This window comes from Mastigoproctus giganteus, chromosome 8 (genome assembly GCF_048544385.1).
Source record: "Mastigoproctus giganteus isolate SK-2022 chromosome 8, ASM4854438v1, whole genome shotgun sequence".
NCBI classification, from domain to species: Eukaryota; Metazoa; Arthropoda; class Arachnida; order Uropygi; family Thelyphonidae; genus Mastigoproctus; species Mastigoproctus giganteus.
The window spans coordinates 27503904-27520387 of NC_143582.1; the positions used below are offsets into that span (position 1 = coordinate 27503904).

General features: G+C 36.1%; 1 protein-coding gene across 4 annotated transcripts in view; it reads right to left on the reverse strand.

The window, feature by feature from the left end:
• Nucleotides 1–16484, reverse strand: part of LOC150081391 (protein lin-28 homolog) — a 324578-nt gene that overhangs the window by 172626 nt on the left and 135468 nt on the right. For all 4 annotated transcript variants that reach the window (XM_090379260.1, XM_090379264.1, XM_090379262.1 and 1 more), the window contains exon 2: nucleotides 11910–12025. In XM_090379260.1, coding sequence (XP_090235386.1) covers nucleotides 11910–12025 — 116 coding nt within the window. The remainder of the gene's footprint in view (nucleotides 1–11909; nucleotides 12026–16484) is intronic.

The following is a 16484-nucleotide window of genomic DNA, read 5'->3' on the forward strand; positions in this document are numbered from 1 at the left end:
CTCCCATTTTTCTTCTTAACAGTTGGTGATAGCAGTTGCTTGATTTAAGTAGAGTAGATAATATTTGATGTGTTGATGGCAAATCTTGACTTTCTTATGAACTAATTCGATTAAGAAAAGTCACAGAATGTAAAAAGCTTTCAAATATATGGCGAAACTTTTTTTTTCTAATCCTCCGCTTCGGTTTAGCCGAGAAGAACAGAAATTTAGTCTAACGAGTTAAGAACAATTTAGGGCAGAAATTTCCGAGACGGACTCAAGTAATACATTCAAAAAGTTCGAAGGAATTATATGGATTTGTATGAAGCATTAGCACTTTCATAATTCTGAAGTTCAAGAAAGGTTTTTCTTTTTCTTTTCCTCTGAAAATGAGTGAAGGTTCATATCTTTTGCGCAACACTTCCTTTCATTGCAGCAGGAATGAAAGGAAATTCATATCTTTTTATCTTGAAAATAAAAAAATAATAAATGGTTTCAATTCCGTCGTAGACTGGTGGATTTTGGAATGGCCTCTTCAATCAGGGCTGTAGTTAACCGATCTCAGGAGGGGTAGGACTATTATTTCCTCTAGTTATTCCGGGTTTTTCAACCCGAACAAAATTAGGGGACCGAATAACGGTTCCAGTATCCCCGTCAATTATCCCATTCGCAATAAATAAAATATCGCTACTTTGTACAAGATCAGGTAAATCAGCATCTTTGGCTACAAGGAGGAATTGTGTGTTTCTATTTATTGTAAATCAAATTTTAAAATAATTATAAATGAAATTTTTAAAAAATTCTCGATTTCATACAGTGTGGCATTAACTGTTATCTCGTATGTGCATCACAAAAGGTTTCTTTTAGGAACACTATACCAGTTATATACAGTGCCGTTAATTGCTTTCAGCAACCTCTAATGCTCAACCAATAATGCTGAGGGTTAAAAAAAATAATGTAACTAGCTAGAGATACAATGTCGAATATCAATAACAATTATAAAATTGTAAATATAACGGAAATTTAGATTGTCTACTTTATAGCAATCACTAAATCTTGACCGTTGTGCTCGTTCTTTCTGAAAAACAAATATTTCGCAGCATCCTTCGACGCTTTCAATGAGACCTATCGAGAAGAGGCTGTCTCTTCAAAATGTGTAGGAGTGGCGTAGCCACACAATGAGGATCTAAGAAACGCAGCGGTCATTTCGTCCACATAAAGTCACTCTACACCATCTGGAAGACTGCAGTGTCCATTGATCGATCTGTATTTCCCCACCCTCCCCGTCTCTCTCTCTCTCTCTCTCTCTCTCTCTCTCTCTCTCTCTCTCTCTCTCTCTCTAACACATTCACAAAACACCTTCACCCCCACAGGACATGAGTATGGTCCGAAGCCGGCCAGTGAATGAAAAAGTGGGGGGAGAGAAAAGGGGAGTGAAGAGATGGAAATGTTCCTGAGGATAACGACTTATGGTCGTGTTATTATAGTGTATGTTCCTGCTGACCATAACTCTGTGTCCTTTCTTTCTAGCGGACCTCCCATAATTCACTCGTGTAGCGATTTTAGCCTCTCTCTCTCCCTCTCTCTCTCTCTTTCTCTCTCTGATTCCCACAGCTTTAGTGTGACCAGGGACGTTAGCAACGTACCTGAACAGGCAGTCATTAAGTGAGTCTTGTCAGATTTTTTCGACAGAAACGGCACCTCAATTAGAAGAATCCTATATATTCACGCAGACAAACAAAGATAAAGAGACAGTTAAAATACAATGTACATAATTTTTTATAATTATTTCTGTTTTCTTGTTTCAGTTTTCAAATCCAAATTAATTTGCGGGACCCCTTCAATTTAATTCCCCTACCCTAACTCCCACTTGAATGTAACCTCTCTAGCCTTTCAGAACCAACTGCCACTTTCGTTTCATTTCGTAATAGGGCTTTTAATAGGAGAGAAAGCCTCCCTAGAATTATAAATAATTTATGAAAGTTTTACCGCGATAAGCAACCGTGAAAGTTATACAAGTAGTTTGGTGATTACTGTGGTATTTTACCAATTTTTTTTTTAATTTTTATATTCGACAGTTTTTGTTCTAACCTTTAAATTAGCATACATGAAGTTTTATATAAGAAATAAATTCTCGTTTGTTTCTGTAAACATAAAAGGTTGTTAAAAGTCACACTGTTGTCATAGCAACTGCATGACTGTTAGCTGGCCATCCACAATGATGGAGTAAATTGCCCATACATCTTTATTTATTCAATAGCGGTGTCGAACCTCTCTCTCTCTTTTTATGTATGCTATAGAGTTCTTTCCAAGCATGAGCATCCATTGGAAGGTATTTTTATATCGTGGACTGTTATAACAACATTTATTATTATTTTTTTTTAATTAAAATTCTGTTTATTCCTCTTCAACAAAAGCAGCTAAGAAAAATTATTCAAATATTTTCCCTATTGATGCTGAATAAAACCACTTCCCCGGAGAGAGTGGTAATTATTGAACATCAATGGGGGAAATACTGTATTCGGGAAAATCGCCAATAGGGAAAATGTAAGGGAAGAGTAATACACATTTGTCATTAATCTCTTTAACTTAAAATTAATTTGTTATATGTTCTTTATTAAAAAAAAAAAACATATACTTCAAGTTCTTTTTGTGATAAATAGATTTCTAATTTCCAATTAAGGATCTTATAAGTGCACATTATAATGGCATTGATAAGGTCCTAAATTGGATTAAATTAAAAACATAATTCAATTTATATTATAAAAAAAAAAAAAAAAAAAAAAAAAAAAAAAATATGCCTCTGTAGCCAGGTGGGAAGGAGCAGCAGTGCGTAGCACACGCTTCTTGATTAGACCGGGGGTCGAGCCTGTCACCACCAAATACGTAGGATGCGGAAAGGTCAGGGAATGACCACCGCATATCCCGGAGCAATATGGCCTTAGTTGCTGATGCTCCTAAAAACCAAACAACAACAACAATATTATAAAAATATAACATAATTTTCTGAATATCGGAAATCTCATTAATTAGTTGCCTTATTTTAGTTTTGAAGTATATTCAACATTTTTTATGTACGTAATGTTTTTATGATAAAAAAATTATAATAATTCTACAACTAGCATATTTTATTTTAAATGATATAGACTAGTAAAAAATTCGACAGGTTGATCTCCTGACCTTTTCTCTTTTATTTATTTTTTTAAAGTAGCTAATGTAGTGCGAAACATTATGGTACGAATATTAAATAGTTTCTCAATCACACTCCAAAAAAAAAAACATGTAATAACATACAAATATTCGGCTCAAAGTGGAATTGAATTTTTATTTTTTTCTCTCTACTATAATATTACCGTAATCATTTTTTTATTGCCCTTGTGGGTGGCGCCTCCGTAGCCAGGTGGGCAGCAGTGCGTAGCACACGCTTCTTGATTAGACCGGGGTTCGAGCCCGTGAGCCACCAAATACGGAGGATGCGGAAAGGTTAGGGAATAACCACCGCATATAGCCGGAGCAATATGGCCTTAGTTGCTAATGCTTCTAAAAACCAAATAACAACAACAGCCCTTGTGGGTAGTACAGTAGAATCACCGCCCTCCTTACATCGGGTAGAAATAGACCAGAGGTCGCGTCCAGTCGATGACTTGAGGAATTTAACGGGCGTTTTTCACAACGTTGCTGAGTTAGTCAGTCCCAGACGATGGTAGTATGGTTTTTCTCCCGGAAACTTGGTTTTTTCATCCATAAAACAGCAAATCGACCACAGAACACACGCAGTTTACAGAGAGTATATACGGAACAATATTGCCTTAGTCGCTAATGCTCCTAAAACTGTGCTACACAACAACTTTTTCATCAATTAATCACTCCCCCATCTTCACAGCCACTTTTGCTGCTGTTATCAATATACTTGTACGCATCCAGCGCGCAAAAAATATTAATATTGTATAGTTATAAATAAATAAATAAATAAAAAGATCACTGTTTCATTTATTTTTACCAATTAAAACATCAACGCGATTTTCAGAGTATAGTACTGAGTTAGAAGGCCAGCTGGATCAATACCTACGAAACGCGATTTTCAGAGTATAATACTGAGTACTTTATATGCATTATAAAGTACAGCCATAGCATTCCTCCCACCCACCATAAAAAAAAAACAGATTAATATTATTTATTTATACCTATTTCTTATCCACGAGGGTACGCGTACCTTCGCGTAAACTCAGGTTAGAAATACGTTATAAATTTGATGAAACAGTGAACAGAGGCTTAATGAAACAGAGTGCAGAATAATTTCTAATACTTAGGTGAGTTAAGAATATAATCAGTTTGAGGTTCAGCGGTGAGGAATAAGTTTGAAATAAATTTTATGAGGAGAATTCAGACTGAATATAGTGAAAAGTATTGTTCAAAAAGAGATGAATCCATAATGGAGTTAGTATCATCATTAGTCACAGTGGCACAAAGAAATTTTTGCTGCACCAGCCAAAAAAAATATATATAATAATAATAATAAATAAATGAAATCGTGTATTTCCATCCTTTCGTAGGTATTTCGTAGATATTGATCCAGCTGGCCTTTGAATTTCTTCAAACCGTCGGCCTCAAATACCCATAGAGGCAACTCATTCCAATAGTTAATAACTCTGACTAAAAGAAAACTTTCTATAATACATTCTGTAATGCTTTAGTTTGAATTTATACTTCCGAGCTCTAGCATGACTTAATACCTTTGGAAATTTCACCTTTATACATTTTACTATTCTCCTCCTCTAAGAAACTTTTAAATATCGATTAGATCCTCTCTGAGGGCCTAGTTATCTAGCTCTGTTGCCCACATGGTCGAAGCCTCTCCTTATATGGACTCTCTTTTGCCGATCAGCGCGTTGAGCAGCTTTGGACGTTTTCAGGAAGCTCGACACAGTTTTATTTTTAGGCGTTACCTCCACATCTGGACATAATATTCTAAGTTAGACCCAACAGTTGCTTTATACAGTGGAAACATAACCTCACTATTTCTACAAGAAATTCTTCGATAAATCATCGACAGAACACCATAGTTCCTCACTGCCGTAGTCCCTTTCTTACTACCCTTTTTAATGCAACTCTCCATACGTTCTTGTTTATACTCTGGCACTAGGTCAGTAGAGTTTACAATAAATCATCAATACAAGTGTTAATCGTATTTAGCAGTCACGGGCTTGAAACCCGGTCCACTCAAAGAGCGTGTGCTACTTACTGCACTCGCGCTCTTTGACCACTTGGCTACGTCAGGCCATGTACTCGTTACTCGTATTTTGGGGAGGTATTCTGCTCCACACCTCCTTTAATGCATTCTTGAGCTCCGTTGACGAATAGGGGTCATCTTTATCCTACCCTAATTCTGTGTTTCCATTTCACCGCAAATATGTTGATTTGAATTGAGGTCGGATTCTGTGCTGGCTAGTACAATATTACGATGTTATTCTCTTCAAACCACGTTTACATAATCCCTGCTTTTTGACATCGGATGTTGTCAAGACGGAAGATAAAAGGGCTGCTTCCATAAAATTGGTTGTAATTTGTTTTTGTGTATTACAGTATATTAATTTTATGGATAACCTTTAGTTCCGAGGTTGAAATGACAATAAAAAGATCGGAAACCTAAAATTACCGGAACTTACCTCCCAACTGCTTATGTGTTAATGGATAAGGTTAATTAAAAAGAGGTGTAGATATTAAAACTGGTTAACATTAAATTGCATTGAGAAAAGTGCACCTTTCTCAATGCTCGTCATATGGGTTTCATCATATAAAATCTCTGTTCAACCAAGATTAAAATTTAATTATTATGGAATATCAATAATTGTATAATAGAATATGTATAAACGTATACACTCCCGTGCAAAGGCTGTAATAACCGGGAGGCTCTACGGAGAAATAAATAAATAATAATAATAATTAATTGCCACAATTTAGCATTTATAATTCCATACATACACTGAGACCATTGGACGTTGGCCACTGAGATAAACATACCCAAATTGTACGCGTTGTACAGGCTGCATCCATATCAAAATACGTGCATCAGACTGGAAGAGCGTGTATTGTGACTCATCGCTCTATTGGACCGATCTCTATTGATCCACAGTCCATGCTTAGCATGCTTGGATCATGCCAATTTTTGTTATGAAAGGCTTGTGGGTTGCAGCTCTTCTCTGAATTCTTGCCATGCCTGTCCTCTATGTGCTGTGGAAACACATACAGGCCACAGGCAAGCCTGTGGCCACTCTTAGCTCCAAACTGATATTCTCTAGGGTTTGATGGCGAGATGAGGTAACCAACAGTCTCAAGGCGCATCAACACCTGTCAGACTGTATTTTACGCCGACTGATTGTTTTCTGGGCTCGCAGTTACTTTTACACTTCTTGGTAATATTAAATTGCACGGGCAGCTTGCACGGGCATTTTGCCCACATGAAATCCAACTAACAATTTTATCCAGATGTGATAGGAAGGAGTACATAATAATAACCTTGTCAATCAGTTCGGGCCTGCAGAAACTGTTCAGGGCTTGTAGGGGAGAAAATATTTTTTCAGCATTGTCTGTGCCTGTTAACTAGAGAATGTTTTTACAGGGACAGGATATATAAAATAGAAAGGGTGAAAGAATATTTGCGGATGCTATCAAGGCGTTAGGTGGGAGGGGGACACAGACAAATAGGTTAATGGCAGCCACAAAGTAGAGGTGAAATTGATCCTTGTGCTGCTTTTATTGGGACTTGCAATTGCCTGAAAATCATGGTAGGGGTCCTTATGACACAAGTAAATATATGGGCCGTGTTAGGATTACTAAGAGCAAAAATATATGTAGTACTTGCTTATACAATCTAAGGCAGTGCATAAGGTGCACTCGGAGCAATATGGCCTTAGTTGCTAATGCTCCTAAAAACCAAATAACAACAACAACAACATAAGGTGCACTGCCTGAGATTCTACTCGATTTTTCATAAAACAGTCATATCGACCGGAGAATACACGCAATTTGCAGATACGATATAATGCCACTCATAGTCTTAGTTGCCTCACTCCTTATTCTAAACAAACCTCTTAATACTGCGGAGGAAATGATCACTAATACAGATGGAGCTAACGTAAATCCCTCGCAATTAGCACAGTGGTTATGATTACTGCTCTACCACACCGTGTGGAGACTGTTAATCTGTAACAGTCTTCTAGCTTTACAGCTGTACCTGGTATTTATTTGTTTGGAATAATGTATACTTTAGAGCAGTGGTCTCAAACTCAAATTGCATGCGGGCCGAATGCACGATCTGAAAGCAGCTGACGGGCCAGAATTTTTTTTTTTTTTTTTTTTTTTTTTAACAAAATGAGAGTGAATATAAGCACCGTATTTACAACAAATACATAACTGAAATGTATTCGCGGGCCGTGTAAAATTGCTTCGGGGGTCGGATGCGGCCCGCAGGCCGCCAGTTTGAGACCACTGCTTTAGAGTGATATAGTCCGCGCAAGTAGCAAAGTAGTTATAATCACCGACCCCCTCGCACCGGGTGGAAAAGGCCCGGTTTCGATTCCGTCAATAACGCGAGGACCTTTCATGCACTGTTTTCACTCACTCCGTGGCTGAGTTAGTTGGTCTCAGGCGTGGATAGCAAGATTAATAATGACTAACTTTTATCAGCTTATTTCGCAACATGGCCGAGTTAAAACCGTTGTCATTATACATCCGTGAAGGATATTTATTCTCTACCAAATTGTAATACTTGTGGTAAAGATAAAAGATTGATTTATTTAATCCCTATCCGACAAGGGTTGCATTATTTTATCTCACGGAAACTGCTGTTTCATGAAGCAAACAGTCCAACTGACTGAAGAATAAATACTATTTTACACAATATACTACCGCCTCTTAGCCTTAGTTACTTTCGTTCCTAACACAGACCAACACAACAACCAATAATGTAAGTTAACTAAAAGCGTGACGATGCTTATCAAAACAATTAATCAGTTACTGAAATATGTTCCTATGTGTAAAAAATGTTAAACATAAACTACACTATCAAAATATTAGAAAACGAACCTAATATAGCTTAAATTTCCCCTTTGGCGGCGCTAACAGCGGAAATATTGCATGTCGTGTCTCCAACTAGCGTGCACAAGTATTTCCTGTGATGTTATCCTTTTCGTATCTGAGAATGACCTTTAGATCCTTCAGATTCCTTTGTTGTTCAGGCCTATCTTAAATGCATTGTTCAAGATAATCCCATAGATTCTCAAATGGATTCTCGTCCTGCGATTGTACGGACCATAGCAGATGCTGCATATCGCTGGAGAGCTCTGAATACCACATGATTTTACAATTTCTGTAAAATCATGTGGTTTCAAAATGGGATGATTCTTCCAAATCATTCAGTCCCTTGTATTTGATAAATTTTTATTTCTATTCCTCTGTCCCTAATTTAAAACAAATTTATTGAATACAACAAATGAATATCGCAAGCGATACTCTGTTTCAGGGGTGGCCAACTTAATTTGTGATGAGATTTACTTTTTTTCTTCAAAATGTGCCGCGATCTACCATCTCAAGAATTTCATTGCACACGGTTAAAGAAGTTTATCAACACATATTGAAAAATGTTGTTTATAAATTTTAAAATTAAATACAATTCGGAATTCTTATTTTAAATTCATACGTATTTAATTTTTTAATTTATGCGAAGTTTGTCTTAATGTCATCTGCCAAGCTTTCATAATCGGGGATATACTGTGATAAGGCCAACCGCGAAGAATCTTCTGTATGCCATTCCGCAAGAGTAGGGCGATTCTTCGTCTTTTGTTTGTTTACGAATATACGAAAAGGCCGATTCACATAGATATGTGGAACCAAAACAGGAATTTAAAAGTTCACTGAATTTTTTTTACATTTGGGTACTTTTCTCGGAAAACATCTTTCCAAAAGTCCTTTTCTGATGATCTGGCTTTTAGTAAGATATCGTTTCGCAATATAATAATTTCATTTTCAAGTAATATTTTCTGGAATTTGTTTGGCATCTAAGTCGACATTAAATGGATAAGAAATATATTGAACAATGTCTTCAATTGTTTTAAAATCACTGAATCTGATTTCAAAATCATCCACAACTTTCTCAATTTCAGAAACATAATTCTTACTATTAAATTCAAAAACAGGATATTTGCAAATTATCTTGCATATTTGCAAAATGATCGATTTTTTTTTCTTTGAGATCCTTAGCCATTGTTAAAAATTGATATTTATATGCAGAAATACTACCAATCATGTCACTCACATTTTTATTTTTTCCTTTTAATTACAAATTCAGATCACTTAATTTATTGGTAAAATCTGTCAAAAAAGCCAGATCACACAGCCACTCCTTATATTGTAGCTGCTGATAATCATCTCCCCTTTGATCAACATTTTTTTAAATTTCATTCAGCAAATTTCGAAATCTCTGTAGAAACTTACTCCGACTCAGCCACCTTACATCTGTGTGTAGTATCAGATCTGGTTCATTTTTATCGAGGTGCATTTTGAAAAGTCTCCTTTGAAGAGATTGTCCTCTGATGGAATTCACGATTTTGAAAGCTATGTCCATAACACTTGTAGTATTTAGTCTTTTGCTGGCTAACACTTGTTGGTAGATGATACAGTGGTAACTCAGAAATTCTGGGAATTCATCATCCTTTTGGAACAATGCGATGAATCCGTTAAGATGTCCCGTCATTGCTTTAGCTCCATCGGTTGTTATTGATACGAGCCTAAATGGTGGTAATTTTATTTTTTCTAAGGTCACTATTAGGCGGAAAATTCACGTGGTATTTATCCACAAATGTGCCGACCCAAGCTAAAGGCAATCGCCTTTAGCTTGGGTCGGCACCGCGTGTAATTAGAACTGGAAACGGGAGATCAAGCAGGTATAGGCCATTTATCTGGTTAAAAATAAAATAATTATAATAGTAAAATCCTCTTTATTTGCCAATATCGAGGGCAGGTTCCGAGCCACCAGGTCTTCCTCACTCACTGTATGTCCTTAATTGTAATAATATATTCGGTGTTTGTCATTCTTCTAGGATTTTTGCTTTCTAGAGCTTATCCTGTTAGGAAAAGTCACCCTTGCATATAATAGAATATCTATTTACATAGATGACATATGATAGATGAAGAAATTCATATTCTTACCATTTGTTGCTTCATGAAAATGCTTCCGCCCACAGACCACTGGTATAAAGGAAGGCGAATTAGAAAACCGGAAACACGAGTTTGAGTTAACTGTAGCTCTAGTACATGTGACTGTTAAATATAGGCGTGTACTTGTATTCTCGCTATCTTGTAAACTCCTCTGACTCTGTATGGCCATCCCGAATTATAAAAAACAGAAAATTTATTTTTGCTTTTTATAAAATTTGGCATGCAGTCCTGAGATGTGTTAACTGCCTTTGAAAGTAAATGTCAAATTTAAATGGACTTGGAAAAGCATCCACAATCTAAGAAACAGAATCGACTGAGCCCCTAATTAATGTTCAGAGAGCATTAATTTTTGAGTTTATATCACTGGTTAATTGCAGTTATACTATACTGGATTGTAGAATATGCGCAACAAAAGATATATATCCATTAGCCGAGCATTTTCTCTATAATGCACCTTTTCTGCAACTTCAACCGATATGCTAACTTTATTCCGTCTGCTAATAGCAACCAGAGGAGACAAGTCTCATGCTTTTAAGCAATCCCAAAGAAGTGCCAGTGTCCAAATTGGATGGAAAAGGTTTACGAGCTCAGAAATGACCCTCATATTGCACTTGATGGTACTGCTATTGAACTTGATGGCTAGTCAAGCTGCTGACCAGTACACTTCCCCTTATCTCCCTCCATCCCTTTCCCCTATTACTGTTCTGCCCTCTCTACCTGTGAAAGAGAATAGAGAAGCGAATGTGTCGGGTTAAATTGGTTGCTTTTGCCTTAGAGATATACATTGGTGTAGAGGCAGGGAGGTGTACATTGTCTCTAAATCTACACTTGTATTTCGATGACCTAATAAAAATGGAACGAATGAGTTTCACATTTCTGTCGACTAATAGCAATGCATTACCTATAATCAACTGAAGAATACTGTTTGGCCCAAATTCCACAACTCGTTGGCAACTTTTTACTATAAATTCCTTTATTTAAAACAGACAAAAAAGCAGAAACATCGTGAGACTGGATGTCTAGTGATTCATGAAATCGATCGATGGGTATCAAGCATAGTTGGTGTATGTCAACAAATATTGGGGAAAATCAAAAGCTCTACGGAAATATTATACTTTGCATTTATTCAATAAAGAAAGGTTTCTTTTTGTTATGATTTTCGAGTATATGCAGTGGTGCACATGATAAACGCGCCGACACAGGTTCGGAAATATAACTTCATGAATAAATAAAGCGTTCTAATTTTGGTTATACAGTAATTGTTATATATGCGTGGTCATGACGCCTAAAATTTGCTTTCCGAGACAAGAAAATAAGCCTTTCCCCTAAGGAAGTCGCTCTACGCCACGACCCTGGATATATCCATGATTGAATGTGCCTCCTTAAAGACCAGTGAACTAGAAAAAAAAAAAACGAACAAAACCCTTAGAAAGTTACCCAAGCCAAAGTAGTAGAATTATTGAAGTACGAGGTTAAGGGTGTACTATGGTAATATACTTATGTATCACAACAACAACAAAAAAAAAAAAAAAAAAAAAAAGCACAGCCAGAAATTTTTTAGAACTTAATTTCTCACAAATTCTGTACACATGTGAAGTAGTTATGCCTCTGGGACTCCTGCAGGTGATCTAGTTTGCGCCTTGATTTAAAAAAAAAAAAAAAAAATTCATATGAACGAAATACTTTTATGAAATTTATATTAAGTGATTACTTACCTGGTGCACAAAGACGTCAGGACCGCCGTCGTACGGTGTGATAAACCCCCATCCTTTGGCCACGTTGAACCACTTGCATTTCCCTCTTCTTCGCCCTGTCGTTGCCCCTGTGCCCCCTATAGAGAACAGGGAAGGAAAAACATATCAATTAATAGTTTAAAACAAAATCTGCGCTACTGATGGAGAAAATTGAAAATAAGGGCAAACAACTGTTAAGAATCTAATTATAGGGTATCATAATAGCAATATTCAGCTACAAGTATCTCATCCATCTCTAGCAGTCCAACCTTTCATTTTATGCCTTATAAATCGGCATACCGCGATACACACGCGCAAAAAAAAAGAAAGTTAGTTAATGCACACAGTGCGTTACTTTTCAGGCGCATTCGATTGTTTTTAATTTTTTTCTTTTTAATTTTCTGTGATCAATAGAAATGAAAAGTAAATATAATTATCTCGTTCGCAATTAATTATTAAGATAATACTTTGTAGGTATACGTTCTGCAAACTTGGCCATTTAGTTTAATTACAACTGTATAATATTTATTACTCTTCTCCCATGTACTTTAATTCTCCTTTCTCTCTATACATATGTATTTCTCCACAAGTGACACCATGTTCACGAGTCTTGTATAACAATACCTGAGAAGCGTGCATGGACTGTCTGAAGCTAACTACATTAAAACTACATTTAAATATCTGAATTTCTTTTTTCCATACAAATTGTGTGGAAAAAATAAATAATAATTGTAATAGCGTACATGGAGAAGAAAGCAAGCTGGGTATTAGGAGAACTGGAAGACTTACACTCAAAGCCCGTGTGTTGCAATTTTTGTCAGGAGTGGGGTTCGAACCTACCTCCTCTTAAGAGAACTACATCTTATGTCTGTCGCCTTAGATCCCTCAGCTAACCTGACTATGAAATGCATTACATTATGTAACAAATTTTCAAAAAGGTTTTGCATTTCTTGATGGTTTTTTTTTTTTATTTGGATATTTGGATTCCGATTAATACCTTAATTTCGTGTAGGAAGCCCTTCTTGTGTTAATCAAAACGATTTCCTTAAAAATGCACATTTGATCGTCTGACTTTTGTGGCCCGTATGGTCTCTCGAATTGAGAACCAGATGTAGTCGCCCGTCATAGCTTCATCTCACCATCCATGGCATCTTTTCTCCATTGGCTGTACAGAATGGTAGAATCTCTTAGCGTGCTCTTCCTAACGTAGACTAGATTTGGTGTGAAAAAAAAAAAAAAAAATCCAGATGACTGTGCAACTAATGGAGATTGATCGATATTATGCATTCCATTTTTCCGTAATTTTCGAACTTGTCAAATAGTTCTTTAGAATTTTCATTCTTAATGATATTAAGAAAACCATTCACTACAAGGACAAACAACTGCCACTATTTTGTCTTCCAATTTCAGAAGTCAACACTTGCTTTACTTGTAGATCAATTAAATATTCTATCTTTCACTTTTGTATCAGACAATTATTGAAAACATAGACTGTATATACTTGGTGTCGTGTCACCTTAAAGATCCAACGCTTTAACAGATTGTTTGACATGGAGTGGTGGAAGAAAGACAATTTTTGATCTTGGAACCGTTCTTGATTATTACATTGAATGAGCCAGGCTGCAACTGAATTTTGGCAGATCATTATTTTCTCTTGTAGTGCTGTCTACTGTCCTGCCGTCCCAGAGGCAGAGAAAGAAAGGAAATTTAGTGAAACCACCTCGCAAACTCAGAAGCAACTCCTCACATGAAGTCCTCACAGACATTCCATATCTTGAAGTCCTCACAGACATTTTATTTATATTGGTCATAAATGGAACTTGATACTATCTAAAAACGCTTCACATTTCCGTAGTCTGTTAAATATGAACAGAGTGTGATTTTCATATTTTAAAGATATCTAGGCATATATGTCTATTGTGAAGCTATATATCTTTCGAACTTTTATTTAACCTGCTATGAAAAGACTTCAGTCTTCTGGATTGGTATTGTGCACAATCATTTCATAAAGACCAATCAAATCAAAACAGGGATTCTGCAACAGTGTAAAAACGTGCATAAGTGACGTCTCTCTCTCTCTCTCTCTCTCTCTCTCTCTCTCTCTCTCTCTCTGTGGACGTCTTGCAGCTGGGATCCAGCAGATTCCACTCTTAAACGAGATACCAGGAACTCTGCATTGGATTTAGACCCTAGTCTCTCACTAAATCATCTAATTCTTGTTGATTAGGGAAATGTGGCGCTTTAATTAAACAGGCTTAGTGAATAGCGCCCACAGAAATTTCACCAATTCTCCTGATTCTAATGTAATTGGTTTTATGATGTTAAGGGAGTCATACTGACACGTTATGATATGCTCCTAGAACATCCAAGAAAACAACCAGTTTGGTTTTTCGCTAATGGCTTATTGAATTTTAAGTTCTTTTCAGGAGATTTGTTTTAGTCAAACAGCCGTAGAGAACTTGTGGAGGTATCTGGCTTGTGACGGAAACTGAATCACCAGTGCAGGGAGAATGTTCCTTCTTCATAATCTTTCTCTAAGATTATGATGAAGAAGCATCTTGGGTGAATTTTTTTTTTTTTTTTTTGCAAATGCGACAAAATAAGTGTCCCACTTATTCGAAGTTCTTCCAGCTCATAGAATGTTATTAAATGCTTCCAGGAGAGGAGAGGGCCACTGAGAGGATAAAATTTCTAACTGCAATTTTTTAAGTGTAAATTTTTAAAATTTAAAACTTTAAATTAAAAAATACTTCACATATTTAAAAATATAACTTTAATTTTTTTATTTTATTAAAAATAGTAAAAGATGACTAGGTATTCTTTGTATATCCAGAGACAGCATTGAATAAATTAAATCAGTAAATTCAAAGGGTCAAAATGTACTTTGCCTACAGAATGCATTCCCCACTTAATTTGTATTGCTGTCGATAAAGCCTTAATTATTAGGCTATGAGTCCTGCTAGAGCCGATAGTCTAATAATTAATGGCTCATAGCCTTTTATACATTCACCAAATAACTAACAAAGAATTAATACAAATAACGCTACGTTGGGTACTCCATAAAATTTCATTCATTGATATTTCAAAAATTAAAAATTTCCATCTTCACAGAATGATGGAATATGTATCCAGCTTAGTGTGCACGCATTGTATTAACGATATATAATTTCTCTTATAACGATTATTCCAAATATCTTTGTTGAGCAGAGAATTTGTATCAAATTTTGCTTCAAATTAGGGAAATCTGCAACAGAAACCCAAGAAATGTTAAAAACAGCTTTCGGAGATGTTATGTTTCGTTCGAAGACTTTTCAGTAGTTTTCAAAGTTTAAGGAGGGCCGTGTGTCCTCCTTGATCCGCGAAGAAGATGATCCGCGCTCTGTCCACCCTCCAAAAACAGTGACATGTCAATCAATTTTAATACACGATTTAGGAATGCTATATGTGTGCCTCGCATTCTCAGTGATGATGATGATGAAAGAGGGAGAGAGAAGAGGCTAGTTCTCGCATATCAGGATCTTCGTCAACGAACTTCTGCTATTGGCCTGTACTTTGTTTCTTCCATTATTACTAATGACGAAATAAAGGCCCATTCTTCTCAATAGAAGACTCCCTCTTCTACTAGGCCGTAAAAAGCATAGAAATCTTGATCAAATCGCCAGATCATGCTTATCTATTTTTTGACTCATTACAAATTTGTCCCACATGGTTAAAAAATGAACCAGGAATACTAAAAAAAAAAAAAAAAAAAGAAAAAGAAAAAGAAAAGAGTTATACGGCATGACAGTGCCCCTGCACATTCGGCGCTTTCCATGCAATAATTTATTGCGAACCACTCCATTGCCGTAACCACCGAATTTAGCTTCCTGTGATTTTTTTGTTTTTGTTTTCTGAGTGTAAAGATCCCCCTCCCACACACACCCCGCGGAAGGTAATAGATTTGCAACGAATGAGGAAATTATTCAGAACGCGACTCAGGAATTATTAGAAATCCCAAAGGAATCCTATCAGTAATTCCTCTGGAAGTTACAGAAGCGTTGAAATCGGTGTGTACAATGTCAAGGGGACTACTTTGAAGGAGATCCATTCGAATAGCTGATAAGGTTCATCACTTCCCAAATATTAAAGTATTCCCCGAATTTTTTGATTGCACCTCGCAAAAGTTCGTGACTTATTTTAAATAATCTCTATGGCCCTTGCCCATACGTTAGAGAATAATTAATTGAAGAGTTTACTAAAGCAAAATGCATTTGAATTTCTGTAGATAAATCAAATTTGTTTTTTATTAATAAAATCAATATCAGTCATATATTGATTTGTTTATGAAATTATGAAATTAAATATGTGCTTACTAATCACGAGTAATTTAGCCAAATATAAGTATGTGTTGGAAAATGAGTTCAATATGCCCGTCTACAAGAGAAAATATAAAAGCAGGCTTTATGTAAATAGTGATGACAGTGAAATTTGATCACAAGCAATTAATTAGAAACTTTGTGAGGGTTTTTTTAATTAAACAGTATCTTGCTTTTTTCCCTTCATTAATGGTCAAGTGAT